The sequence below is a fragment of the Oncorhynchus masou genome, chromosome 31 (assembly GCF_036934945.1).
Source record: "Oncorhynchus masou masou isolate Uvic2021 chromosome 31, UVic_Omas_1.1, whole genome shotgun sequence".
Lineage (NCBI taxonomy): Eukaryota > Metazoa > Chordata > Actinopteri > Salmoniformes > Salmonidae > Oncorhynchus > Oncorhynchus masou.
The window spans coordinates 61,850,247-61,871,989 of record NC_088242.1 but is presented as its reverse complement, the minus strand read 5'-3'; the positions used below and the strand labels follow the sequence as shown (position 1 = coordinate 61,871,989).

At 42.8% G+C, this 21,743-nt stretch overlaps 1 protein-coding gene across 5 annotated transcripts in view; it reads right to left on the bottom strand.

The window, feature by feature from the left end:
• LOC135524242 (inositol 1,4,5-trisphosphate receptor type 2-like) overlaps window positions 1-21,743 on the bottom strand; it is a 170,454-nt gene that overhangs the window by 126,010 nt on the left and 22,701 nt on the right. For 3 of the 5 annotated variants that reach the window (XR_010452921.1, XM_064951604.1, XM_064951607.1), the window contains exons 2-13: window positions 21,325-21,395; window positions 19,235-19,353; window positions 18,778-18,864; window positions 17,859-18,017; window positions 16,533-16,631; window positions 13,037-13,120; window positions 5,894-6,040; window positions 5,384-5,479; window positions 3,493-3,546; window positions 797-948; window positions 573-672; window positions 220-380 (exon numbers count right to left, since the gene is read on the bottom strand). Coding sequence is in view for 4 of the 5 variants with exons in the window: in XM_064951604.1 (XP_064807676.1) it covers window positions 220-380; window positions 573-672; window positions 797-948; window positions 3,493-3,546; window positions 5,384-5,479; window positions 5,894-6,040; window positions 13,037-13,120; window positions 16,533-16,631; window positions 17,859-18,017; window positions 18,778-18,864; window positions 19,235-19,353; window positions 21,325-21,395 (1,329 nt within the window). In the remaining variant the exon portion in view is untranslated. The remainder of the gene's footprint in view (window positions 1-219; window positions 381-572; window positions 673-796; window positions 949-3,492; window positions 3,547-5,383; window positions 5,480-5,893; window positions 6,041-13,036; window positions 13,121-16,532; window positions 16,632-17,858; window positions 18,018-18,777; window positions 18,865-19,234; window positions 19,354-21,324; window positions 21,396-21,743) is intronic. The other 2 variants (XM_064951605.1, XM_064951606.1) reach the window with 2 other exon arrangements.

The window sequence follows — 21,743 nt, the reverse complement described above, 5'->3', positions numbered from 1 at the left end:
TACAGGGCTAGACTGTTCTGCACCTCCTATCGTTCTGAGCAGAGCCCTATATAGAGCTAGACTGTTCTGTACCTCCTATCGTTCTCAGCAGCATTCTATATAGAGCTAGACTGTTCTGTACCTCCTATCGTTCTGAGCAGAGCCCTATACAGGGCTAGACTGTTCTGTACCTCCTATCTTTCTCAGCAGCATTCTATATAGAGCTAGACTGTTCTGTACCTCCTATCGTTCTGAGCAATGTTGCCACACTGCAGCTGCCTCACGGTCGACTCCAGGACCTTGTTGGCATCGTTAGCAAAGTCCAGGTCTCGGACCTCAGACAGGGGAACAGAGACAATGGCAAATGCCTCCTTGTCCTCCTTCGTACGGCAAGTGCCAATCTGTGGGTAGAGTGCATTCATTATCAGCCTCAACCACAATCCTTCCAAACTCCACAACAAGCACGATTTCTAATAGTTACCCACAATGGGGAAAGGGGGGGGGGGGGTTGTGACTACATTTGATAAGTGAGTTGTGATGCACAAAACTGCAAAAATTGTGGAACTGAAACAGCAGGGGGGGTAATGTGGGACCTTGAGCATGACGGGGCGCTCCTCCTCAGTGTCGATGGGAAAGTTGGTGCTAGTCACCCAGGTGTTGGTACACAGGTGCCTCAGCCGTACGTAAGAGTTCCTGTTGGGAAAGCAAAATAGTGTTTAAAGTTTATTAGGCTGTAATTGAAATCTCTTCCAAGAGTCCTTTAAAAGTGTTCTAAGAGTTTTGGATATCTTAAGTGTGTTTCAGGGGTCAGTCTGACCTGGGCACCAGACAGTCAGCCCTCTGTAGCGTGGTGGCGTCCAGCTCAAACAGAGAGGCGATGTCGTTGCCATGGGGCACAGACACCAGGGTGTAGGCTATCTTCTCTGCAGCCTGACGCTTCCTCTGGGAGTACACTGTATCCATCTCTGTCTGCAGACAGACAGATAGCACAGACACACACAAGGAGGTGGATACCAAAGTTCTTACGACTAGCATTCTCAATGCTAATATCAACAGGCCTGTGCCACAGATCTACAGCACTGTAGAAAGAAAAAAAACAATGGCGGCTTATGTAATAACAATGAGACAGTGCATGAGGTTTGGACTGCACTGTGTGGATGCTGCAGACAGATAATAGGACAGCACAAGAGAGTTAACCGCTGCAGCGCGCTCCGCATGTCAATGGGAAGTAGCTCCACTGAACCGCCCCTGTGCCTCCGCACCTCTCCTTCCCTCTGGTGACTCACTCCATCCAGCAGCATATAACAGCAGAGCAGAGCAGACAGCACGTCTGTCTCCCCTCCCTCACCGGGCACCCTCACACCCAGACGTTATGTAAGGAGCCCCCTGAGTGTCTGAGCCAACATGGGGTGTGTGTGTGTGTGTGTGTGTGTGTGTGTGTGTGTGTGTGTGTTGCCGCTTGCAGAGGCAGAATACCAATGCAGAAGGTGCAGACAAAAAGTGCAGAAAAAAGCTGTCTGGGAATAAATGTGGTACATTGTGTCTGTGTGTGTGTGTGTGTGCGCATGTGAAAGTGAGTGAGAAAAGGTCTAGAGAGGAGAGAGTTTGGATGCAAGCAGAAGCATCTGTTCTTGCTGGTGAGTGTGAGAGAGGATTGTGTAATAGGACTTGGAGATGGTGTGAGAGAACAAGGTGGCCCAGTGTTTGACAGGCAAAAATCACTCTTCCACTGGAGAGAAACGCACACGCAAAGTCGCTCTCTTAGCAGAAACACACTGTTTGTAGAGGATTCACAGGTCCCTAAGCTTTTGATCTACCCTTTATGCAGTACTGTTTGTATTATCTTATCACGGATTGCATGCTATTTTCTAGGAGAGACCAATGTCATGTGTTGTTCAACTGCTCAAACAAATCTATTGAATGACCTTCATTTATCATTAAGTAAACATCACACATAGCAGAATACTCAGATACAGCGCATTCGGAAGGTATTCAGACCCTTCACTTTTAGCATTTTATTACATTACATTCTAAAACATTGGATAAAAATCTGCACACAATAGCCCATAATCACAAAGCAAAAACAGGTATTCAGACCATTTACTCAGTACTTTGTTGAAGCACCTTTGGCAGCGATTACAGCCTTGAGTCTTCTTTGGTATGACGCTACAAGCTTGGCACACCTGTATTTGGGGAGTTTCTCCCATTGTTCTCTGCAGATCCTCTCAAGCTCTGTCAGGTTGGACAGGGAGTGTTGCTGCACAGCAATTTCCAGGTCTCTACAGAGATGTTTGATCAGGTTCAAGTCCAGGCTCTGGCAAGGTCACTCAAGGACATTCAGAGACGTGTCCCGAAGCCACTTCTGCGTTGTCTTGGCTGTGTGCTTAGGGTTGTTGTCCTGTTGGAAGGTGAACCTTTTTCTCAGTCTGAGGTCCAGAGCGCTATGGAGCAGGTTTTCATCAAGGATCTTTCTGTACTTCGCTCCATTCATCTTTCCCAAGATCCTGACAAGTCTCCCAATCCCTGCCGCTGAAAAAAACATCCCCTGATGCTGCGACCACCATGCTTCACCGTAGGGATGGTATTGGCCAGGTGATGAGCGGTGCCTGTTTTCATCCAGACGTGACGCTTGGCATTCAGGCCAAAGAGTTCAATCTTGGTTTTATCAGACCAGATCATTTGTTTCTCATTGTCTGAGAGTCCTTTAGGTGCCTTTTGGTAAACTCAAAGCAGGCTGTCATGCGCCTTTTACTGAGGAGTGGCTTCCGTCTGGGCACTCCTTCATAAAGGCCTGAATGGTGGAGTGCTGCAGAGATGGTTGTCCTTCTGGAGCTCTGTCAGAGTGACCATCGGGTTCTTGGTCAAAGGACCTTCTCCCACAATTGCTCAGTTTGGCCGGGCGGCCATCTCTAGGAAGAGTCTTGGTGGTTCCAAACTTCTTCCATTTAAAGAATAATGGAGGTCACTGTGTTCTTGGGGACCTTCAATGCTGCAGACATGTTTTGGTACTCTTCCCCAGAACTGTGCCTCAACACAATCCTGTCACGGAGCTCTACAGACAATTCCTTTGACTTCATAGCTTGGTTTTTGCTCTGTCATGCGCTGTCAGGAGGGTGTCATTACAAATCATGTCCAATCAGTTGAATTTACCACAGGTGGACTCCAATGAAGTTGAAGAAACATCTCAAGGATGATCAATGGAAACAGGATGCTCCTGAGATCAATTTCAAGTATATCAAAGGGTCTGAATACTTATGTAAATATTTAATACATTTGCAACATTTCCTAAAACCTGTTTTTAGTTTGTCATTATGGGGTACTGTATGTAGAAAAAAAAACATATTGAATCAATTTTAGAGCAAGGCTGTAAAGTAACAAAATGTGAAAAAAGATCAAGGGGTCTGAATACTTTCCGATTGCACCGTATACCATTATGTTCAAATCAGTGGACCTGAGGTCCAGACTAAGGTCCATCAGACAGGACTATGAAAACATGAATAGTGTATCACTGACCTGACTCACCTCTGCTTTAGAATCCAAACTCTCATCCCGGAAATCAGGATTAATCTATAGGAAGAGAAGGATTTCAGACCCACACACAGCACACCATTGACTGACAAACTATTCTACAAGAACATATTGTTGATTGTGACTAAGTTGACCGATTTGATCAACTTTATTATAGCCTTGGGGAAATTCTTATTGCAGTGCTGCACCTGTACAACACAATACAGGACACTGCAGAGAGAGAACCATAACAATGGGAACACCGCCATCAACAGCACGTCTGGAACCTCAACATCTGCTCACCTCTCACTACTAGCCTCATCCCAGACATATAATGAGACTAAACAGTCGGTAACGAGAGGCCTAGCCAAATCACAACTCCTCTGATTACATTTTTCATGCCACACATGAGTGAGTACATCAGTAGAGCACACAAAGTACACACAGTATTCAGAAAGAGTCTGATATAAGAGAGTAGAAGTGCTGATATAGGATCAGTGTTTACTTTCAGATCACAAGGAATAAGATCAGCACCCTCAAAGCCAGGCCACTGAGAGGACTGACATAAGAGACAGTACAGAGACAGCAGTCTAGACAGAGAGTTGCATTGTGGTGTGTCGGCATCTCTCAGTTCCATGTGAGGTAGGCATTATAAACCAGTAGGGACAGGATGTTAACCCGAGTTGTTAACACCCATACACTGGCAATCAGTCAAGTCAGAAAAAATTATCTAATAAGGGTTGGGTAGTGTCAGTCATTTGAATAATTCCACATATTTAGTCAAATATCTTGTGATAAGAAAAGCAATGCACATGTGATAAGGAAAGTAATGTACATGAACAACACCCTGTAATACCGATGAGTCATTCATGGTTAGTCTTTAAAATGATCGGTATTCAAATTCAACCACTGACCGAACAGCAAAGTCAAAACACACTGAATAGACAACACAGCTGAACTAATACTGCAAGACATTTAAACAAAAACGATAACCGTCTGACTGTCAATTGTGTGTGTGTGTGTGTGTGTAGGGTTGGGCAGTATACCTTATACCGGAAAATTTGGAAATAGCCACGGGAAGGCTTGTCAATACCGTCAAAACTATTTCTTTCAAGTTTTTTTTAAAATAAATTGTAATATTTGTAGCTACTTTGAAATTAAATACCTACAGTGAACTTGTGCAATACACTGAGATAAAAAAATATTGCCTTGTTAATTTCACCTGTCACATAATTTTGCATTCTGAAGCATACAGGTAGTCAGTCCGCAGTCAAGTGAGGTTTACAAACATACAACAACGACGAGAGACCGGATCCTTGTGAGTCACTCACTGTCGTGCAGCACGCGTCAGGTGATCTAGTTACAGTACGGAATTCACAACTAAATGTTTGCCAGGTAGATATCTTATAACTATTTAGTTAAAATGTCTAAAATGTGCTAAACGCTCTACAGTTGCTAACCACTTGGCTACATGGCCAACTAGCTACTAAATTATCAAGCCAAATGTGCTTCTTCCAAAATCAAACTTCGCTTGGTAACAGCAGAGAATCCCCTCCTGGATCTAGCCTTATTGTCTAATATTTGTATCGAGCGTGCAGCAAACTGTGAGTAGCAGTTTTGAGTTAATTGTATAACTTTATGAGCTGGGATGTCTGTACTGCAAATCGTTCAGGTCAGACTGTATAAACAATTTCACAATGCGTTCTCTATGGGATTTGAGATGTACTTGTTGGTACTGCTAACCTTCGGATTACAGAGGCTCAGTGAGGTTTGAAAAAAATAAAAACGACCCTGGTGTTCAGGATGGCACAAGGTTGGCATGAAGGTGACAGCCTGGAAACCGCCTAAGCCTGTGCGTGCATGTGTGCGAGTGAGCGAAGAGAAATTAACAGCCTACCTCTGCAGCCAGGTAGCTCCCAGTGGCCAGGTGTTTGAAGCGAAACAGGCTGTTCCACTGGCCAGCACCCCCTCTGCAGGGGTCGTAGTGCACAACCTACAATGGAGAAACACATTTTTTTTTAAACGCACAAATCATACCAGAAAGATCACACAAAGCCACTCACAATGGCCCTTACGGTCAACACCTAGTCAGCCAATTCATAACACTATGATGTAGGACTTAATGTATTTGCTCACAAGGTAGATACTCATTTCAAATCTTAAAATAGGTGTTTCTACTTGTCAAACCATATCAAGAGCTAAATTCAGAGCAGACAAAGTACTTTGTGCTCCGTCTCAATTCCATGTCCTAAGTATGCACTTGTTCAATTGTCTTTGTTGATTTAAAAAGAAAAGAAATGGTGTAAGAAATATGGTGGAAACTCCCTCTCTCTAACCCACATGTGTGGGGAGGAGGGTACTTTTGGAGAAATGGAAGGCAATCATTGCGATGCGAACAATAGGGTACCTCTATTTCCCAGAGTGCTTTGGAGCTGGTGGCGGAGGTGGCAGACTGTCGCAGGGTGGTCCTGAGGAAGATGTGCTGCTGATTCCTGTACTCGTCACATGTCAGGAACTTCTCCTGCTCGGCGTGGAACAGACGCACCACATCACCCTGACCAATAGAGAGACGACAACATGGTTTAGCTGTTTGGGCTAAGAAACTGAAAGGAAACACTTCGATTAACCTCTTTGAACTCTAGGGGCAGTATTTCATTTTTGGATTAAAAAAAACGTTCCCGTATTAAACAAGATATTTTGTCACGAAAAGATGCTCTACTATGCATATAATTGACAGCTTTGGAAAGAAAACACTCTGACGATTCCAAAACTGCAAAGATATTATCTGTGAGTGCCACAGAACTGATACTACAGGCGAAACCAAGATGAAACTTCAAAAAGGAAATGAGCAAAATTTTTGAAGCGCTGTTTTCCAATGTCTCCTTATTATGGCTGTGAATGCGCCAGGAATGAGCCCACAATTTCTGCCGTTTCCCCAAGGTGTCTGCAGCATTGTGACGTATTTGTAGGCATATCATTGGAAGATTGACCATAAGAGACCACATTTACCAGGTGTCCGCCCGGTGTCCTGCATCGAAATTGGTGCGTAAACCTCAGCTGCAAGTATTTTTCAATGTAATTCAGAGAAGAAAGCAGACTTCCACAAACGACATATCAATGAAGAGATATGTGAAAAACACCTTGAGGATTGATTCTAAACAACGTTTGCCATGTTTCAGTCGATATTATGGAGTTAATTTGGAAAAAAAGTTTGGCGTTTTGGTGACTGAATTTGTGTTTTTTTGGTAGCCAAAAGTGATGTACAAAACGGAGCAATTTCTCCTACACAAAGAATATTTCAGGAAAAACTGAACATTTACTATCTAACTGAGAGTCTCCTAATTGAAAACATCTGAAGTTCTTCAAAGGTAAATGATTTTATTTGAATGCTTTTCTGTTTTTTTGTGAAAATGTTGCCCGCTAAATGCTACGCTAAATGCTACGCTAGCTATCAATACTCTTACACAAATGCTTGTTTTGCTATGGTTGAAAAGCATATTTTGAAAATCTGAGATGACAGTGTTGTTAACAAAAGGCTAAGCTTGAGAGCTAGCATATTTATTTAATTTCATTTGCGATTTTCATAAATAGTTAACGTTACGTTATGCTAATGAGCTTGAGGCTATAAATAGGATCCCGGATACGGGATTGCTCGTCGCATGAAGTTAAATGAACACTTTATTTGAGTGATGCTATATGATGCTATAACAACATTTCTTCTCTTTCTTTAGGGGGCAGATAAGATTTAATATTGCAGATAGATTGAACCTTCCATCAATGTCATTTCTGCATCATTTCCAATCCGTGAAATAAATAAATACATACATTACATTACATACAGTTGAAGTCAGAAGTTCACATACACCTTAGCCAAATACATTTAAACTCAGTTTTTCACAATTCCTGACATTAAATCCTTGTAAAAATTCCCTGTCTTAGGTCAGTTAGGATCACCACTTTATTTTAAGAATCTGAAATGTCAGAATAGTAGTAGAGAGAATTATTTATTTCAGCTTTAATTCCTTTCATCACACTCCCAGTGGGTAATAAGTTTACATACACTCAATTAGTATTTGGTAGCATTGCCTTTAAATTGTTTAACTTGGGTCAAACGTATTTGGGTAGACTTCCACATGCTTCCCACAATAGGTTGGGTGACTTTTGGCCCATTCCTCCTGACAGAGCTGATGTAACGGAGTCAGGTTTGTAGGCCTACATGCTCGCACACACCGTTTCAGTTCTGCCCACAATCCCATAAAAAATTTGAGGTCAGGGCTTTGTGATGGCCACTCCAATACCTTGACTTTGTTGTCCTTAAGCCATTTTGCCACAACTTTTGAAGTATGCTTGGGGTCATTGTCCATTTAGAAGACCCATTTGCGACCAAGCTTTAATTTCCTGACTGACGTCTTGAGATGTTGCTTCAATATATTCACATACTTTTCCTTTCTCATGCTGCCATCTATTTTGTGAAGTGCACCAGTCCCTCCTGCAGCAAAGCACTCCCACAACATGACGCTGCCACATCCATGCTTCACAGTTGAGACGGTGTTCTTCGGCTTGCAAGCCTCCCCCTTTTTCCTCCAAACATAACGATGGTCATGATGGCCAAACAGTTCTATTTTTGTGTCAGACCAGAGGACATTTCTCCAAAAAAGTACAATCTTTGTCCCCATGTACAGTTGCAAACGGTAGTGTGGCTTTTTTATGGCGGTTGTAGAGCAGTGGCTTCTTCATTGCTGAGTGGCCTTTCAGGTTATGTTGATATAGGACTTGTTTTACTGTGGAAATAGATACTTTTCTACCCGTTTCCTCCAGCATCTTCACAAGGTCCTTTGCTGTTTTTCTGGGATTGATTTGCACTTTTTGCACCAAAGTACGTTCATCTCTAGGAGACAGAACACGTCACCTTCCTGAGCGGTATGAGGTATGTGGTACCTTCAGGCTTTTGGAAATTGCTCCCAAAGATGAACCAGACTTGTGGAGGTCTACAATATTTTTTCTGGGGTCTTGGCTAATTTATTTAGATTTTTCCATGAAACACATCCACAAGTACACCTCAAATTGACTCAAATGATATCAATTAGCCTATCAGAAGCTTCTAAAGTCATTTTCTGGAATTTTCCAAGCTGTTGAAAGGCACAGTAAACTTTGTGAATGTAAACTTCTGATCCACTGGAATTGTGACACAGTGAATTTTAAAGTGAAATAAACTGTCTGTAAACAATTGTTAGAAAAATGACTTGTGTCATGCACAAAGTAGATATTCTAACCTACTATAGTTGGTTAACAAGAAATTTGTGGAGTGGTTGAAAAACAAGTTTTAATGACTCCAACCTAAGTCGAAGTTGGAAGTATACATAAACTGTACACACACACTACCATTCAAAAGTTTTTGGTCAACGAGAAATGTCCTTGTTTTTTTTTAAACAAAACCAAATTTTGTTGTCCATTAAAATAACATTAAATTGATCGAAAATACAGTTAATGTTGTAAATGAGACTATTGTAGCTGGAAACGGCAGATTTTTATGGAATGTCTACACAGGCGTACAGAGGCTCATTATCAGCATCCATCACTCCTGTGTTCCAATGGCACGTTGTGTTATCTTATCCAAGTTTATCATTTTATAAGGCTAATTTATCATTAGAAAACCCTTTTGCAATTATGTTAGCACAGCTGAAAACTGTTCTGATTAAAGAAGCAATAAAACTGGCCTTCTTTAGACTAGTTGAGTATCTGGCGCATCAGCATTTGTGGGTTTGATTACAGGCTCAAAATGACCGGAAACAAAACACCAGTCTCAACGTCAACAGTGAAGAGGCGACTCCGGGAGGCTGGCCTTCTAGGCAGAGTTCCTCTGTCCAGTGTCTGTGTTCCTTTGCCAATCTTAATCTTTTCTTTTATTGGCCAGTCTGATATGGCTTTTTCTTTGCAACTCTGCCTAGAAGTCCAGCATCCCGGAGTAGCCTCTTCACTGTTGACGTTGAGACTGGTGTTTTGCGGGTACTATTTAATGAAGCAGACAGTTGAGGACTTGTAAAGCTTCTGTTTCTCAAACTAGACACTAATGTACTTGTCCTCTTGCTCAGTTGTGCACCGGGGCCTCAGACTCCTGCTTCTATTCTGGTAAGGGCCAGTTTGCCCTGTTCTGTGAAGGGAGTAGTACACATCGTTGTACGAGATCAGTTTCTTGGAAATTTCTCGCATGGAATAGCCATCATTTCTCAGAACAAAAACAGACCGACAAGTTTCAGAAGAAAGGTTTTTGTTTCTGGCCATTTTGAGCATGTAATCGAACCCACAAATGCTGATGCTCCAGATACTCAACTAGTCTAAAGAAGGTCAGTTTTATTGCTTCTTTAAATCAGCACAACAGTTTTCACCTGTGTTAACAATTTCAAAAGGGTTTTCTAATGATCAATTAGACTTATAAAATGATAAACTTGGATAAGATAACACAACGTGCCATTGGAACACAGGAGTGTTGGTTGCCGATAAATGTAGATATTCCATTAAAAATCTGCCATTTCCAGCCACAAGTCATTTACAATATTAATAATGTCTATACTGTATTTCTGATCAATTTTATGTTATTTTAATGGACAAAAAAAAGTGATTTTCTTTAAAAAAATAGGACATTTCTAGTTAACCCTAAACTTTTGAAAGGTAGTGTATGTTTAAAACATCCGGCTATCTTAATTTCCATAATTAACCAATAATATTCAAAATAATGTAGGCAGTTCATGCAAAGGATTGTTACCTCTAATCAGGATTGCCATTACAAAAAATGTATTTTTTGGCAAGCAATTATTATTTTAGCAAATAATTACTGTGATTCATCCTATATTTTCCCGAACATCTTTACTCCCTAGCAACAGTTGTTGGACACACACACACTATCCCTTTCCCCCACAAACAACCATAAACTCAGATTATCAGCTCCCCATCTCTGAGACCAACTCAAGAAAAGACTTGATTTGCATATACTGCATATACAGTTCTAGCTGTTTGAGAAGGCATGCAAAATAGAGCTAAAACAGGGAGATTTGATTAACCATTGCCAAGTACTAGGTGAAGGAGATCAGATACACCCCCTTCCCCTGACACACACAAGCTGGTCCCCCGCTGTGACTATCTTCCCCAAGCATCTCTGTGCAGTCAGACCTTTGATTATTTTGTGCCACCAGGGCCACAATAATATGCCCCCTCTCTGATTGTCAGTGTGACACCCTCCCCATGGGTTACTGCAGCTAATGTTGCCAGCACTGCCACTACCTGGGTGGGGGGTGCTGCTTTAGTAGGTCTCTGACCGCATTCATCTTCCTGATTTGGCTGCATACAGGCTACTTACAGTAGGCCCATAAAACATATAAGGACTCCTTAGTGTATGAGTCGCTCATGTGGGTGCCTAGGGTATAGGGTTGGGGACCGTTCCATCATGATAGGGCAATAAATAAATATAATTATAAATATAGTTATTTTAAAATGTATATCCCATATCTGCACAAAATGAAACACTCTCACAACCCCTGCTCACAAACACACCTGGGCTCCGGGATTTGCAACCATCCTTTTTCACTCACTAAACTCCACACTTTTCCTAACACAAAAACTCACCCCACCTTCCATCACAATACATCCGTACATACTTCGGAAAGTATTCAGACCACTTGAATTTTCCACATAGTTACGTTACAGCTTTATTCTAAAATGCATTAAATGTATTGTTTTCCTCATCAATCTACACTCAATACCCCATAATGACAAAGCAAAAACAGGTTTAGACATTTTTTCTAATTATTCCCCCCCCCCCCACCCCCATAAAAATATCACATTTACATACAGTACAATCCACCATAATTTGCAAATAAATTCATAAAAAATCCTACAATGTGATATTCTGGATTTTTCTTCTAATTTTGTCTGTCATAGTTGAAGTGTTCCTATGATGAAAATTACAGGCCTCTCATATTTTTAAGTGGGAGAACTTGCACACTTGGTGGCTGACTAAACACTTTTGCCCCACTGTAGGTATTCAGACCCTTTACTCAGTACTTTGTTAAATCACATTCGGCGCGATTTCAGCCTCGAGTCTTCTTGAGTATGACACTACAAGCTTGGCACACCTGTATTTGGGGAGTTTCTCTCATTAATCTCTGCAGATCCTCTCAAGCTCTGTCAGGCTGGATGTTAGATCGAGTTCAAGTCCGGGCAATGGCTGGGCCACTCAAGGGCATTCAGAGACTTGTCCCGAAGCCAAATCCTGCGTTGGATTAGCTGTGTGCTTAGGGTCGTTGTCCTGTTGGAAGGTGAACATTGGCCACAGTCTAAGGTTCTGAGTGCTCTGGATGAGGTTTTCTTTAAGGATCTCTCTGTACTTTGCCCCGTTCATCGTTGCTTCTATCCTGACTAGTCTCCCAGTCCCTGCCGGTGAAAAACATCACCACAGCATGATGCTGCCACCACCATGCTTCACCGTAGGGATGGTGCCAGGTTTCCTCCAGACGTGACGCTTGGCATTATGGCCAATGAGTTCAATCTTGGTTTTATCAGACCAGTGAATCTTGTTTCTCATGGCATGAGAGTCCTTTAGGTGCCTTTTTGGCAAACTCCAAGCAGGCTGTCTTGTGCCTTTTACTGAGGAGTGGCTTCCCTCTGGCCACTCTACCATAAAGGCCTGATTGGTTGAGTGTTGCAGAGATGGTTGTCCTTCTGGAAGGTTCTCCCATCTCCACAGAGGAACTCTAGAGATCTGTCAGAGTGATTGTTGGGATCTTGGTCACATCCCTATCCAAGGCCCTTCTACCCCAATTGCTCAGTTTGGCCGGGCGGGCAGCTCTAGGAAGAGTTTTGGTGGTTCCAAACTTCTTCCATTTAATAAGAATGATGGACTCAGTTTTCTTGGGGACCTTCAATGCTGGAGACATTTTTTGGCACCCTTCCCCAGATCTGTGCCTCGACACAATACTGTCTCGGAGCTCTACGGACAATTCCTTCAACCTTCTGGCTTGGTTTTTGCCTTGACATACACTGTCAACTGTGGGACCTTATATAGACAGGTGTGTGCCTTTCCAAATCATGTCCAATCAATTGAATGTAACACAGGTGGAACCCAATCAAGTTGTAGAAACATCTCAAGGATGATCAATGGACACAGATGGCACCTGAGATCAATTTCGAGTCACAAAGAGTCTGAATAATTTTGTAAATAAGGTATCTTTTTTATATTTTAATACATTTGCAAACATTCTAAAAACCTGTTTTCACTTTGTCATTATGGGGTATTGTGTGTAGAATGCTGAGTATTTTATTTGATACATTTTAGAATAAGGCTGCAATGTAAAAAAATGTGGAACAAGTCAAAGGCTCTGTATACTTTCCAAAGGCACTGTATGTCCTCTGTTTCCTGCTATTTGCAAATCAAACAGTTGTAGCCTAAACGTGGGTGTGCAAGCAGAGCCCTCATCAATACACTGTGTATACAACCCTCTGCATAAAAAAGGTAAGCATAGATGGGAAGCATTTAGGTAAGATAAAGTACACTCACTCCTTTGAGGACGTCCTCTCTGTAGTCACTGAATTTCATGAACAGAGTGACCTTCCAGCTGGTGTTGCAGTTCACTGCGTTCACCTACAGTTCAACCAAGGAGAGGAGCAGGGAGGAGCAACAGACTGTCATGACTATACACATCTTTGCAGAGCCTCAGACACAATATACAGTGGGGAGAACAAGTATTTGATAACCTGCAAAATCGGCAGTGTTTCCTACTTACAAAGCATGTAGAGGTCTGTAATTTTTATCATAGGTACACTTCAACTGTGCATGACATAAGTATTTGATCACCTACCAACCAGTAAGAATTCCGGCTCTCACAGACCTGTTAGTTTTTTAAAGAAGCCCTCCTCTTCTCCACTTTTTACCTGTATTAACTGCACCTGTTTGAACTCGTTACCCGTATAAAAGACACCTGTCCACACACTCAATCAAACAGACTCTCCACAATGGCCAAGACCAGACAGCTGTGTAAGGACATCAAGGATAAAATTGTAGACCTGCACAAGGCTGGGATGGGCTACAGGACAATAGGCAAGCAGCTTGGTGAGAAGGCAACAACTGTTGGCGCAATTATTAGAAAATGGAAGAAGTTCAAGATGACGGTCAATCACCCTCGGTCTGGGGCTCCATGCAAGATCTCACCTCGTGGGGCGTCAATGATCATGAGGAAGGTGAGGGATCAGCCCAGAACTACACGGCAGGACCTGGTCAATGACCTGAAGAGAGCTGGGACCACAGTCTCAAAGAAAACCATTAGAAACACACTACGCCGTCATGGATTAAAATCCTGCAGTGCACGCAAGGTCCCCCTGCTCAAGCCAGCGCATGTCCAGGCCCATCTGAAGTTTGCCAATGACCATCTGGATGATCCAGAGTGGGAATAGGAGAAGGTCATGTGGTCTGATGAGACAAAAATTGAGCTTTTTGGTCTAAACTCCACTCGCCGTGTTTGGAGGAAGAAGAAGGATGAATACAACCCCAGGAACACCATCTCAACCGTGAAGCATGGAGGTGGAAACATCATTCTTTGGGGATGCTTTTCTGCAAAGGGGACAGGACGACTGCACCGTATTGAGGGGAGGATGGATGGGGCCATGTATCGCAAGATCTTGGCCAACAACCTTCTTCCCTCAGTAAGAGCATTGAAGATGGGTCGTGGCTGGGTCTTCCAGCATGACAACGACCCGAAACACACAGCCAGGGCAACTAAGGAGTGGCTCCATAAGAAGCATCTCAAGGTCCTGGAGTGGCCAAGCCAGTCTCCAGACTTGAACCCAATAGATAATCTTTGGAGGGAGCTGAAAGTCTGTATTGCCCAGCGACAGCCCAGAAACCTGAAGGATCTGGAGAAGGTCTGTATGGAGGAGTGGGCCAAAATCCCTGCTGCAGTGTGTGCAAACCTGGTCAAGAACTACAGAAAACGTATAATCTCTGTAATTGCAAACAAAGGTTTCTGTACCAAATATTAAGTTCTACTTTTCTGATGTATCAAATACTTATGCAATAAAATGCAAATTAATTACTTAAAAATCATACGTGATTTTCTGGATTTTAGATTCCGTTTGAGATTCTGTCTCTCACAGTTGAAGTGTACCTATGATAAAAATTACAGACCTCTACATGCTTTGTAAGTAGGAAAACCTGAAATACTTGTTCTCCACAATGTATATACAAAAGTATGTGGACATCCCTTCAAATTAGTGGATTCCGCTATATCAGCCACACCCGCTGTCTACAGGTGTATAAAATAGAGCACACAGCCATGCAATCTCCATAGACAAACATTGGCAGTGGAATAGCCTTACCGAAGGTCAGTGACTTTCAACGTGGCACCGTCATAGGATACCACCTTTCCAACAGGTCAGTTCATCAAATGTATGCCCTGCTAAAGCTCCTTCGGTCAACTGTAAGTGCTGTTATTGTGAAGTGGAAACGTCTTGGAGCAACAACGGCTCAGCCGCAAAGTGGTAGGCCACCCAAGCTCACAGAATGGGACCACCGAGTCCTGAAGCGCATAGACCATAAAAATCTCCTGTCCTCAGTTGCAACACTCAATACTGAGTTCCACACTGCTTCTGGAAGCAAAGTCAGCACAACTGTTAGTCGGGAGTTTCATGAAAAGAGTTTCCATGGCTGAGCAGCCGCACACAAGCTTAAGATCACCATGAGCAACGCCATGCGTCGGCTGGAGTGCTGTAAGACTCGCCATCATTGGACTCAGTGGAAACTCGTTCTGGATTGATTAATCACGCTTCACCATCTGGCAGTCTGACGGACGAATCTGGGTTTGGTGGATGCCAGGAGAACGCTACCTGCCCAAATGCCAAGCGCCAACTGTAAAGTTTGGTGGATGAGAAAATGGTCTGGGGCTGTTTTCATGGGTCGGGCTAGGCCCCTTAATTCCAGTGGGGGGAAATGTTAACGCTTCAGCACACAATGACATTCTCGATGATTCTGTGCTTCCAACTTTGTGGCAACAGTTTGGAGGAAGGCCCTTTCCTGTTTCAGCATGGCAATGCCCCAGTGCACAAAGCAAGGTCCATACAGAAATGGTTTGTTAAGATCTTGACTGGCCTGCACAGAGCCCTGACCTCAACCCCAATGAAAACCTTTGTGATGAATTGGAACGTCGGCTGAGAGCCAGGCCTAACATCAGTGCCTGACCATACTAATGATCGTGGTTGAATGGAAGCAAGCCACTACAGAAATGTTCCAGCATCTAGTGGAACGCCTTCTCAGAAGAGTGGAGACTGTTATAGCAGCAAAGGGGGACCCACTCCATATTAATGCCCATGATTTTGGAATGAGATGTTTGACAAGCAGGTGTCCACATACTACACGTTGTTCTGTAGTGTAGCTGCTGGTCAGCAGGTATGTCATATCTGCAACTTTGCCAGTTCTGCAACCAGAAAGTATTTTTTTTATGGACAGTGATAGTCGGAAGGTAGATGGAGAGACAGAGTAGGGGCAGAGGTGGCATTCATAACCCTGTTACCAGCGCCTGTGTGTGAACTAGAGTCTGAGGCACTACCACTAGACTTAATTTTCTTAATAATACCTATAACCAGGCAGCTTTCCAAACGCATGCATACAGTTGATTTAGCAAGTGGTTAGGGTTAGACGCGAGTGGTTAGGGTAAAGGTTGAGGTTAGCATAAGTTTAGGTATACTAGCAAGTAGTTACGATTAGGGTTAGGATAAGGTTAGAAAACAAAGACACGCCTAAACAAAAACATGCCGAGATTCAAATTGCCACCTGGACTCGAAACAATGCCACTTGCTCATCCTACGTGCTTCAAAGGCAAACCTGCTGACCAGCAGCTTTTTTGGAGTCTTCAAAAATACGACAGTACAGGAATTGTTGGAGATTGCATGCTGAGACAGATAACATGGCTGTCATTCTTCCGCACCGTTTTGCCATGCATAGTATCCAGTAAATGTTTTACATAGTCACTCAGATCTAAATAAAACAGTTCAATGGATCATACCTCCTTGCAGCCAGGGTTGTCTAGCAGCTCAATGTTGCTGGCGTGGAGAGGCTGTCCTGCGTTCACAGGCATCAGGACCACCTTGTCTCCCACCACCACCTAGGGACCAAGCACACAGGTCAGACACTAGCATACACATTATAACGAAGAGAGTAAAGTAGAATAAAACATAATACACACATGAGGCAGAACACAGGACAGAGGAATGAGATGACCTGACACACATCAAACAGCAAAGGTCCACAGTCACTCCCTGTCCCATGCAAAGGGTTACCCATCTATCTAGAGATAAGTATTCCCCACAACAATAGCAGATGAGCACAACCCATGGTAAAATGAAGGAAGTGTAGCCTGTGGGGTGTACACAGCGCATTGACATTCATTCATACAGTAATGTGTGGGGCAGCGGGAAATCGCTGAACGCAGTGTACTGTATGCACCATATAGTCTCAAGCATCTCCATTCAAACCACTTACATATCATAATAAAACAGACTAAGTATCTATAGCATTGCTGTAATCTAAATTGCGCAGATCTTGTTAGTCAATAACAGTTAAGGGGGAAAAGAATTGCAGAAGAGTCGTGGAAATGCAAACACATACTTAAGTTTTTCCAATGCTCATGCAAAGCTAGTGCTACCATGCTTTCACAGCAAGTCTCATGGCCTAAACTTCCACCATGCACTTCAAACAAGAAGAATACCTTCCACCATAGGATGCTAAAGCAAAAGGAGAGGAGACAACCAGTCGAGTTATTTCAGCAGGATGAAGACATTACGTTGACATGGACATAATACCGATCTAATTAAAACAGGACCATTGCAATATTTGTTTTATTTTTTATTTTACCTTTATTTAACTAGGGAAGTCAGTTAAGAACAAATTCTTATTTTCAATGACAGCCTAGGAACAGTGGGTTAACTGCTTGTTCAGGGGCAGAACGACAGACTTGCCAGCTCGGGAGTTTTGAACTTGCAACCTTCCGGTTGCTAGTCCAACACTCTAACCACTAGGCTACCCTGCCGCCCCGATATATTAAGACAGCCCCTAAAAAAATGTTGTTGTTTTTTAAAGATTCTCACAACTTAAACATCTCAACAATACTGAGTTTCACCATGAGGTTTGGTTTGCCATAACATATCTATGATAAGTAGGGCTAGGAGTTGTTCCACATTTGGTCACATGTTCGGGGTGCAGGACCCCTTTTCATAAAAATTCTCAGAGTAAGAGTGTAGATCTAAGATCAGTTTTGCTTTTCAGATCACAAATTATTACGATTGTATAGACAAGGGGAACTTGATCCAAGATCAGCACAAAAGGTACCTACATTATCACCATCGCTGCGGAGCTTCCAGAAGGGCTGGATGTAGAACCAAGAGCCCTCATTGCCGGATGGGTCCAGAGACACACGCATGGCGTTCTTCTCCAGCAGCGCCGGCAGACGCTTGTTCACCGTCAGGTACTTGTTACTTTTAATATGCAGAAGCTGAGGGTGAAAAGAAAATGGGACCAATTCACGAGGACACATCATTCACAACACAAGGTCATGCACAAGGTCCCTGGTTCGAATCCCACCCCAACACCTAAACTCTAATCTTTACCAAATCACATTTATTGCTAGGAAACAGTTACCGTATGAAATTGGTACTCTTTGTTAAAGTGAGATTAAGGGCTAATTTTTAATTTCAATTTGTTATGAGCTCAGAATTTGTCAATACTTTATTTGGAATTGACCACAAAATCCTTTCAATTCAGTTTCTGCTTGGCATTAGGGATCAGAACATTACCCAAATCCTATTTATCACATAAAATATTATGTTTTCTGAATAGATAATTCAAATTGGCTTTAGCTTTAAAAATGCACACAGAGCACTAAATGAAAAAGGCTCATCTTTTTACAGCCAAATCATGTGGCAAGAGACTGGACCTGACTAAACCAATTCCTTTGAAATGCTTTAACACAACAGTTTTAAGCCAATTTGGAGGCCACAAACCTCGTGAAACCACATGGAACAAACCCGCAGTTGACTGAAAATTGAAAATGATACAAGTTCAATTTACTATGTGCCATATAAAATGTTGTCTGTTAAAGCACCTCATTGGCAATGTGAGGCACTAGAAGCCAGACTACAGACAGAAAGGCAGCCTTGGTAACAAAGTGAAAACATACACAAGGTTACGGGCACAAAGCAAACCAAGATATCATCTCTGATAAGAAAGGGGAGTTGGCTGTAGTTGGCCGTTACCTGGATGACGTTACTATACTTGACCACCTCTCCAAGCAGCTTCTTATTCTCGGTGTCGTTTTGCTTCTGTTCCAGTTCTGCTGCATGCTGGAAAATTAAGAAAAACATGCTTGATGCTAACTACATTGTAGCCAGATTAAATCACGTTGCATCCCAAATGACTAATTCTTGTGATCACCATCAGCGAATCTGTGCCTCGCCTTGCTCAAACTGATCCTGGTTCCCTTAAAACAGTGCTTGTCCATCCAGGTCCTGGGGGACCACAGGGTGTGCAGACTATTGTTCTAGCCCACTACTAACATACTTGATTAGACGAATCAACGACAGTAATGATCAAGCCCTTGATTAGGTGAATCAGTTGTGTTCGTACTGGGATGGATCTAAATCCTGTACACCCTGTGGGTGTCGTGCCCAGGACCGTGAATGAATTACACTAGGACTTGGAGAAAGGTCATACCTGTAACTTCTTGAATAGGTCTGCTTCTGTATAGTTGTTGCCTTGTTTGCTCTGTTTGGCCTTCCAGAACTGCTTCTGAGCCGAGTACCTGTTCATTGGACATACCTTGAACAGGCAGTCTGGAGAGAGAGAGAGAGAGAGAGGGAGAGATGAATAGTGGAAAAGAAATTGGGAGAAAAAGAAGAAGGACACAAAGAAACAGAAAGGGAGGTGAGTGAGGAATACATATACATGCATCACACAGACAAACATACTACATATAATGTACACTGAATATAAATTGAAATTGTTTTGTGTTGCGTTTCTAAGATTTTAATGAGTTCCAGTTCATATAAGGAAATACATTTATTAGGCCCTCATCATGGCTTAATGAAGTAAAAAAAAAAAAAAAAGATTCATATTGCATTTTAAGCGTTTATGAATTATATGTTGGGGTGGCAGGTAGTCAAGTGGTTAAAGCATTGGACTAGTAACCGAAAGGTTGCAAGATCAAATCCCTGAGCTGACAGGGTAAAGATCTGTCGTTCTGCCCCTGAACAAGGAAGTTAACCCACTGTTCCTAGGCCATCATTGAAAACAAAGAATTTAGTTAAATAAAAGGTTAAAAAAATAATAATCTATAGATTTCACATGACTGGGGATATAGATATGCATCTGTTGGTCACAGATTTTTGAAATGTAAAGGTAGGGGCGTGGATCAGAAAACCCGTCAGTTTCTGGTGTGGGCACCATTTGCCTCATTCAACGTGCAACATCTCGTTTGCATAGAGATGATCAGGCCGTTTATTGTGGCCTGTGGAATGTTGTCCCACTCCTTTTCATTGGCTGTACAAAGTTGCTGGAAATTGGCGGGAACTGGAACATGCTGTCGTACAAGCCTATACACACAGCATCCCAAACATGCTCAATGGGTGACATGTCTGGTGAGTATTCAGGCCATGGATGAAATTGGGCATTTTCAGGTTCCAGGAATTGTGTACAGATCCTTGCGACATGTGGCCATGCATTATCATACTGAAACATGTGATGGCTGCGGATGCGGATTAATGGCATGATAATGTCCCTCAGGATCTCTTCACGGTATCTCAGTTCATTCAAACATCCATTGATAAAATTAAATTGCATTTTTTTGTCCATAGCTTATGCCAGCCCATACCATAACCACACCGCCACCGTGGGGCACTCTATTCACAACGTTGACATCACCAAACCTCTCTCCCACACAACCTCTCTGCCCGGTACAGCTGAAACTGGGGTTCATCTGTGAAGAGAACACTTCTCCAGCATGCCAGTGGCCATCAAAGTCAAAGTCAAGGGGTCAAGACCCTGGTGAGGACGGCGACTACGCAGATGAGCTTCCCTGTGACGGTTTCTGACAGTTTGTGCAGAACTTCTTCGGTTACATCAGCTGTCCGGGTGGCTGTTCTCAGAAGATCCTATACATTTTAGAGTGGCCTTTTATTGTGCCCATCACAAGGTGCACCTGTGAAATTATCATGCTGTTTAATCAGCTTCTTGATATGCCACACCTGTCAGGTGGATGGATTACCTTGCAAAAGATAAATGCTCACTAACAGGGATATAAACATTTCTGAGAAATAAGCTTTGTGCGTATGGAACATTTCTGGAATCTTTTATTTCCGCTCATAAAACATGGGACCAACACTTTACATGTTGCACTTATATATTTTTTCAGTGTAATTTGCATGGCAGTGTGTCACTAACTGACTTGAGTGTGTGACTGGGTGGGGGTATATAGCATGTGTGTGGTTTGTGGCTGTTTACTCAATGGGATTCTGTAAAGTCAGTTAAACACTTAAACCTCATCCCATAAACCACACTGTTAAAACAACATGGGGCTATAGTGGCCTGCTAGGCCTTGGGAGGGTGTCTCTGTGTGTGTGTGTGTGTGTGTGTGTGTGTGTGTGTGTGTGGACTGCAGTAACTTTGGCACGCTCCACTACTAAACTGCCCATCACTGCTAACTTGGCAGAAAAGCTGTGAGTTAATTCAATCAAATACAACAACTGTATGAGTTACAACGCAGTCCTCTGCGGTTGGCCAGCTAGTCATTGACTCCTCCCACTCACCTCTGAACTTTTTGGGCGGAATGGCCAGGTCTCCTGCGTCCGGCTGCACCACACACCTGTCATCAACAAGCCTGGGAAGAACACAAAAACATCCTAAATTTCATTTAACATTTATGTCAATTACCTAAAAATGTTTAAATTCTTTTCATATTCGCATGTTGTAGCTTCGACCAGGTTTTCCCAAACTCGGTCCCCCCCCCCCAGGTGTAAAGTTTTGGTCTTTGCCCTAGCATTAGCTGATTGAAATAACCAACTCATCATCAAGCTTAGATTATTTGAAAAGCAGCTACGTAGTGCTAGGGCAAAAAACTAAAAACATGCACCCAGGGGGGGCCCCAGGAGAGTTTGTGAAAACCTGCAAGGCTTAGACCCTATTTTACGTCTGAGGTTTTTGTGTTGGTTGTGCCCGCCCTCGGTTG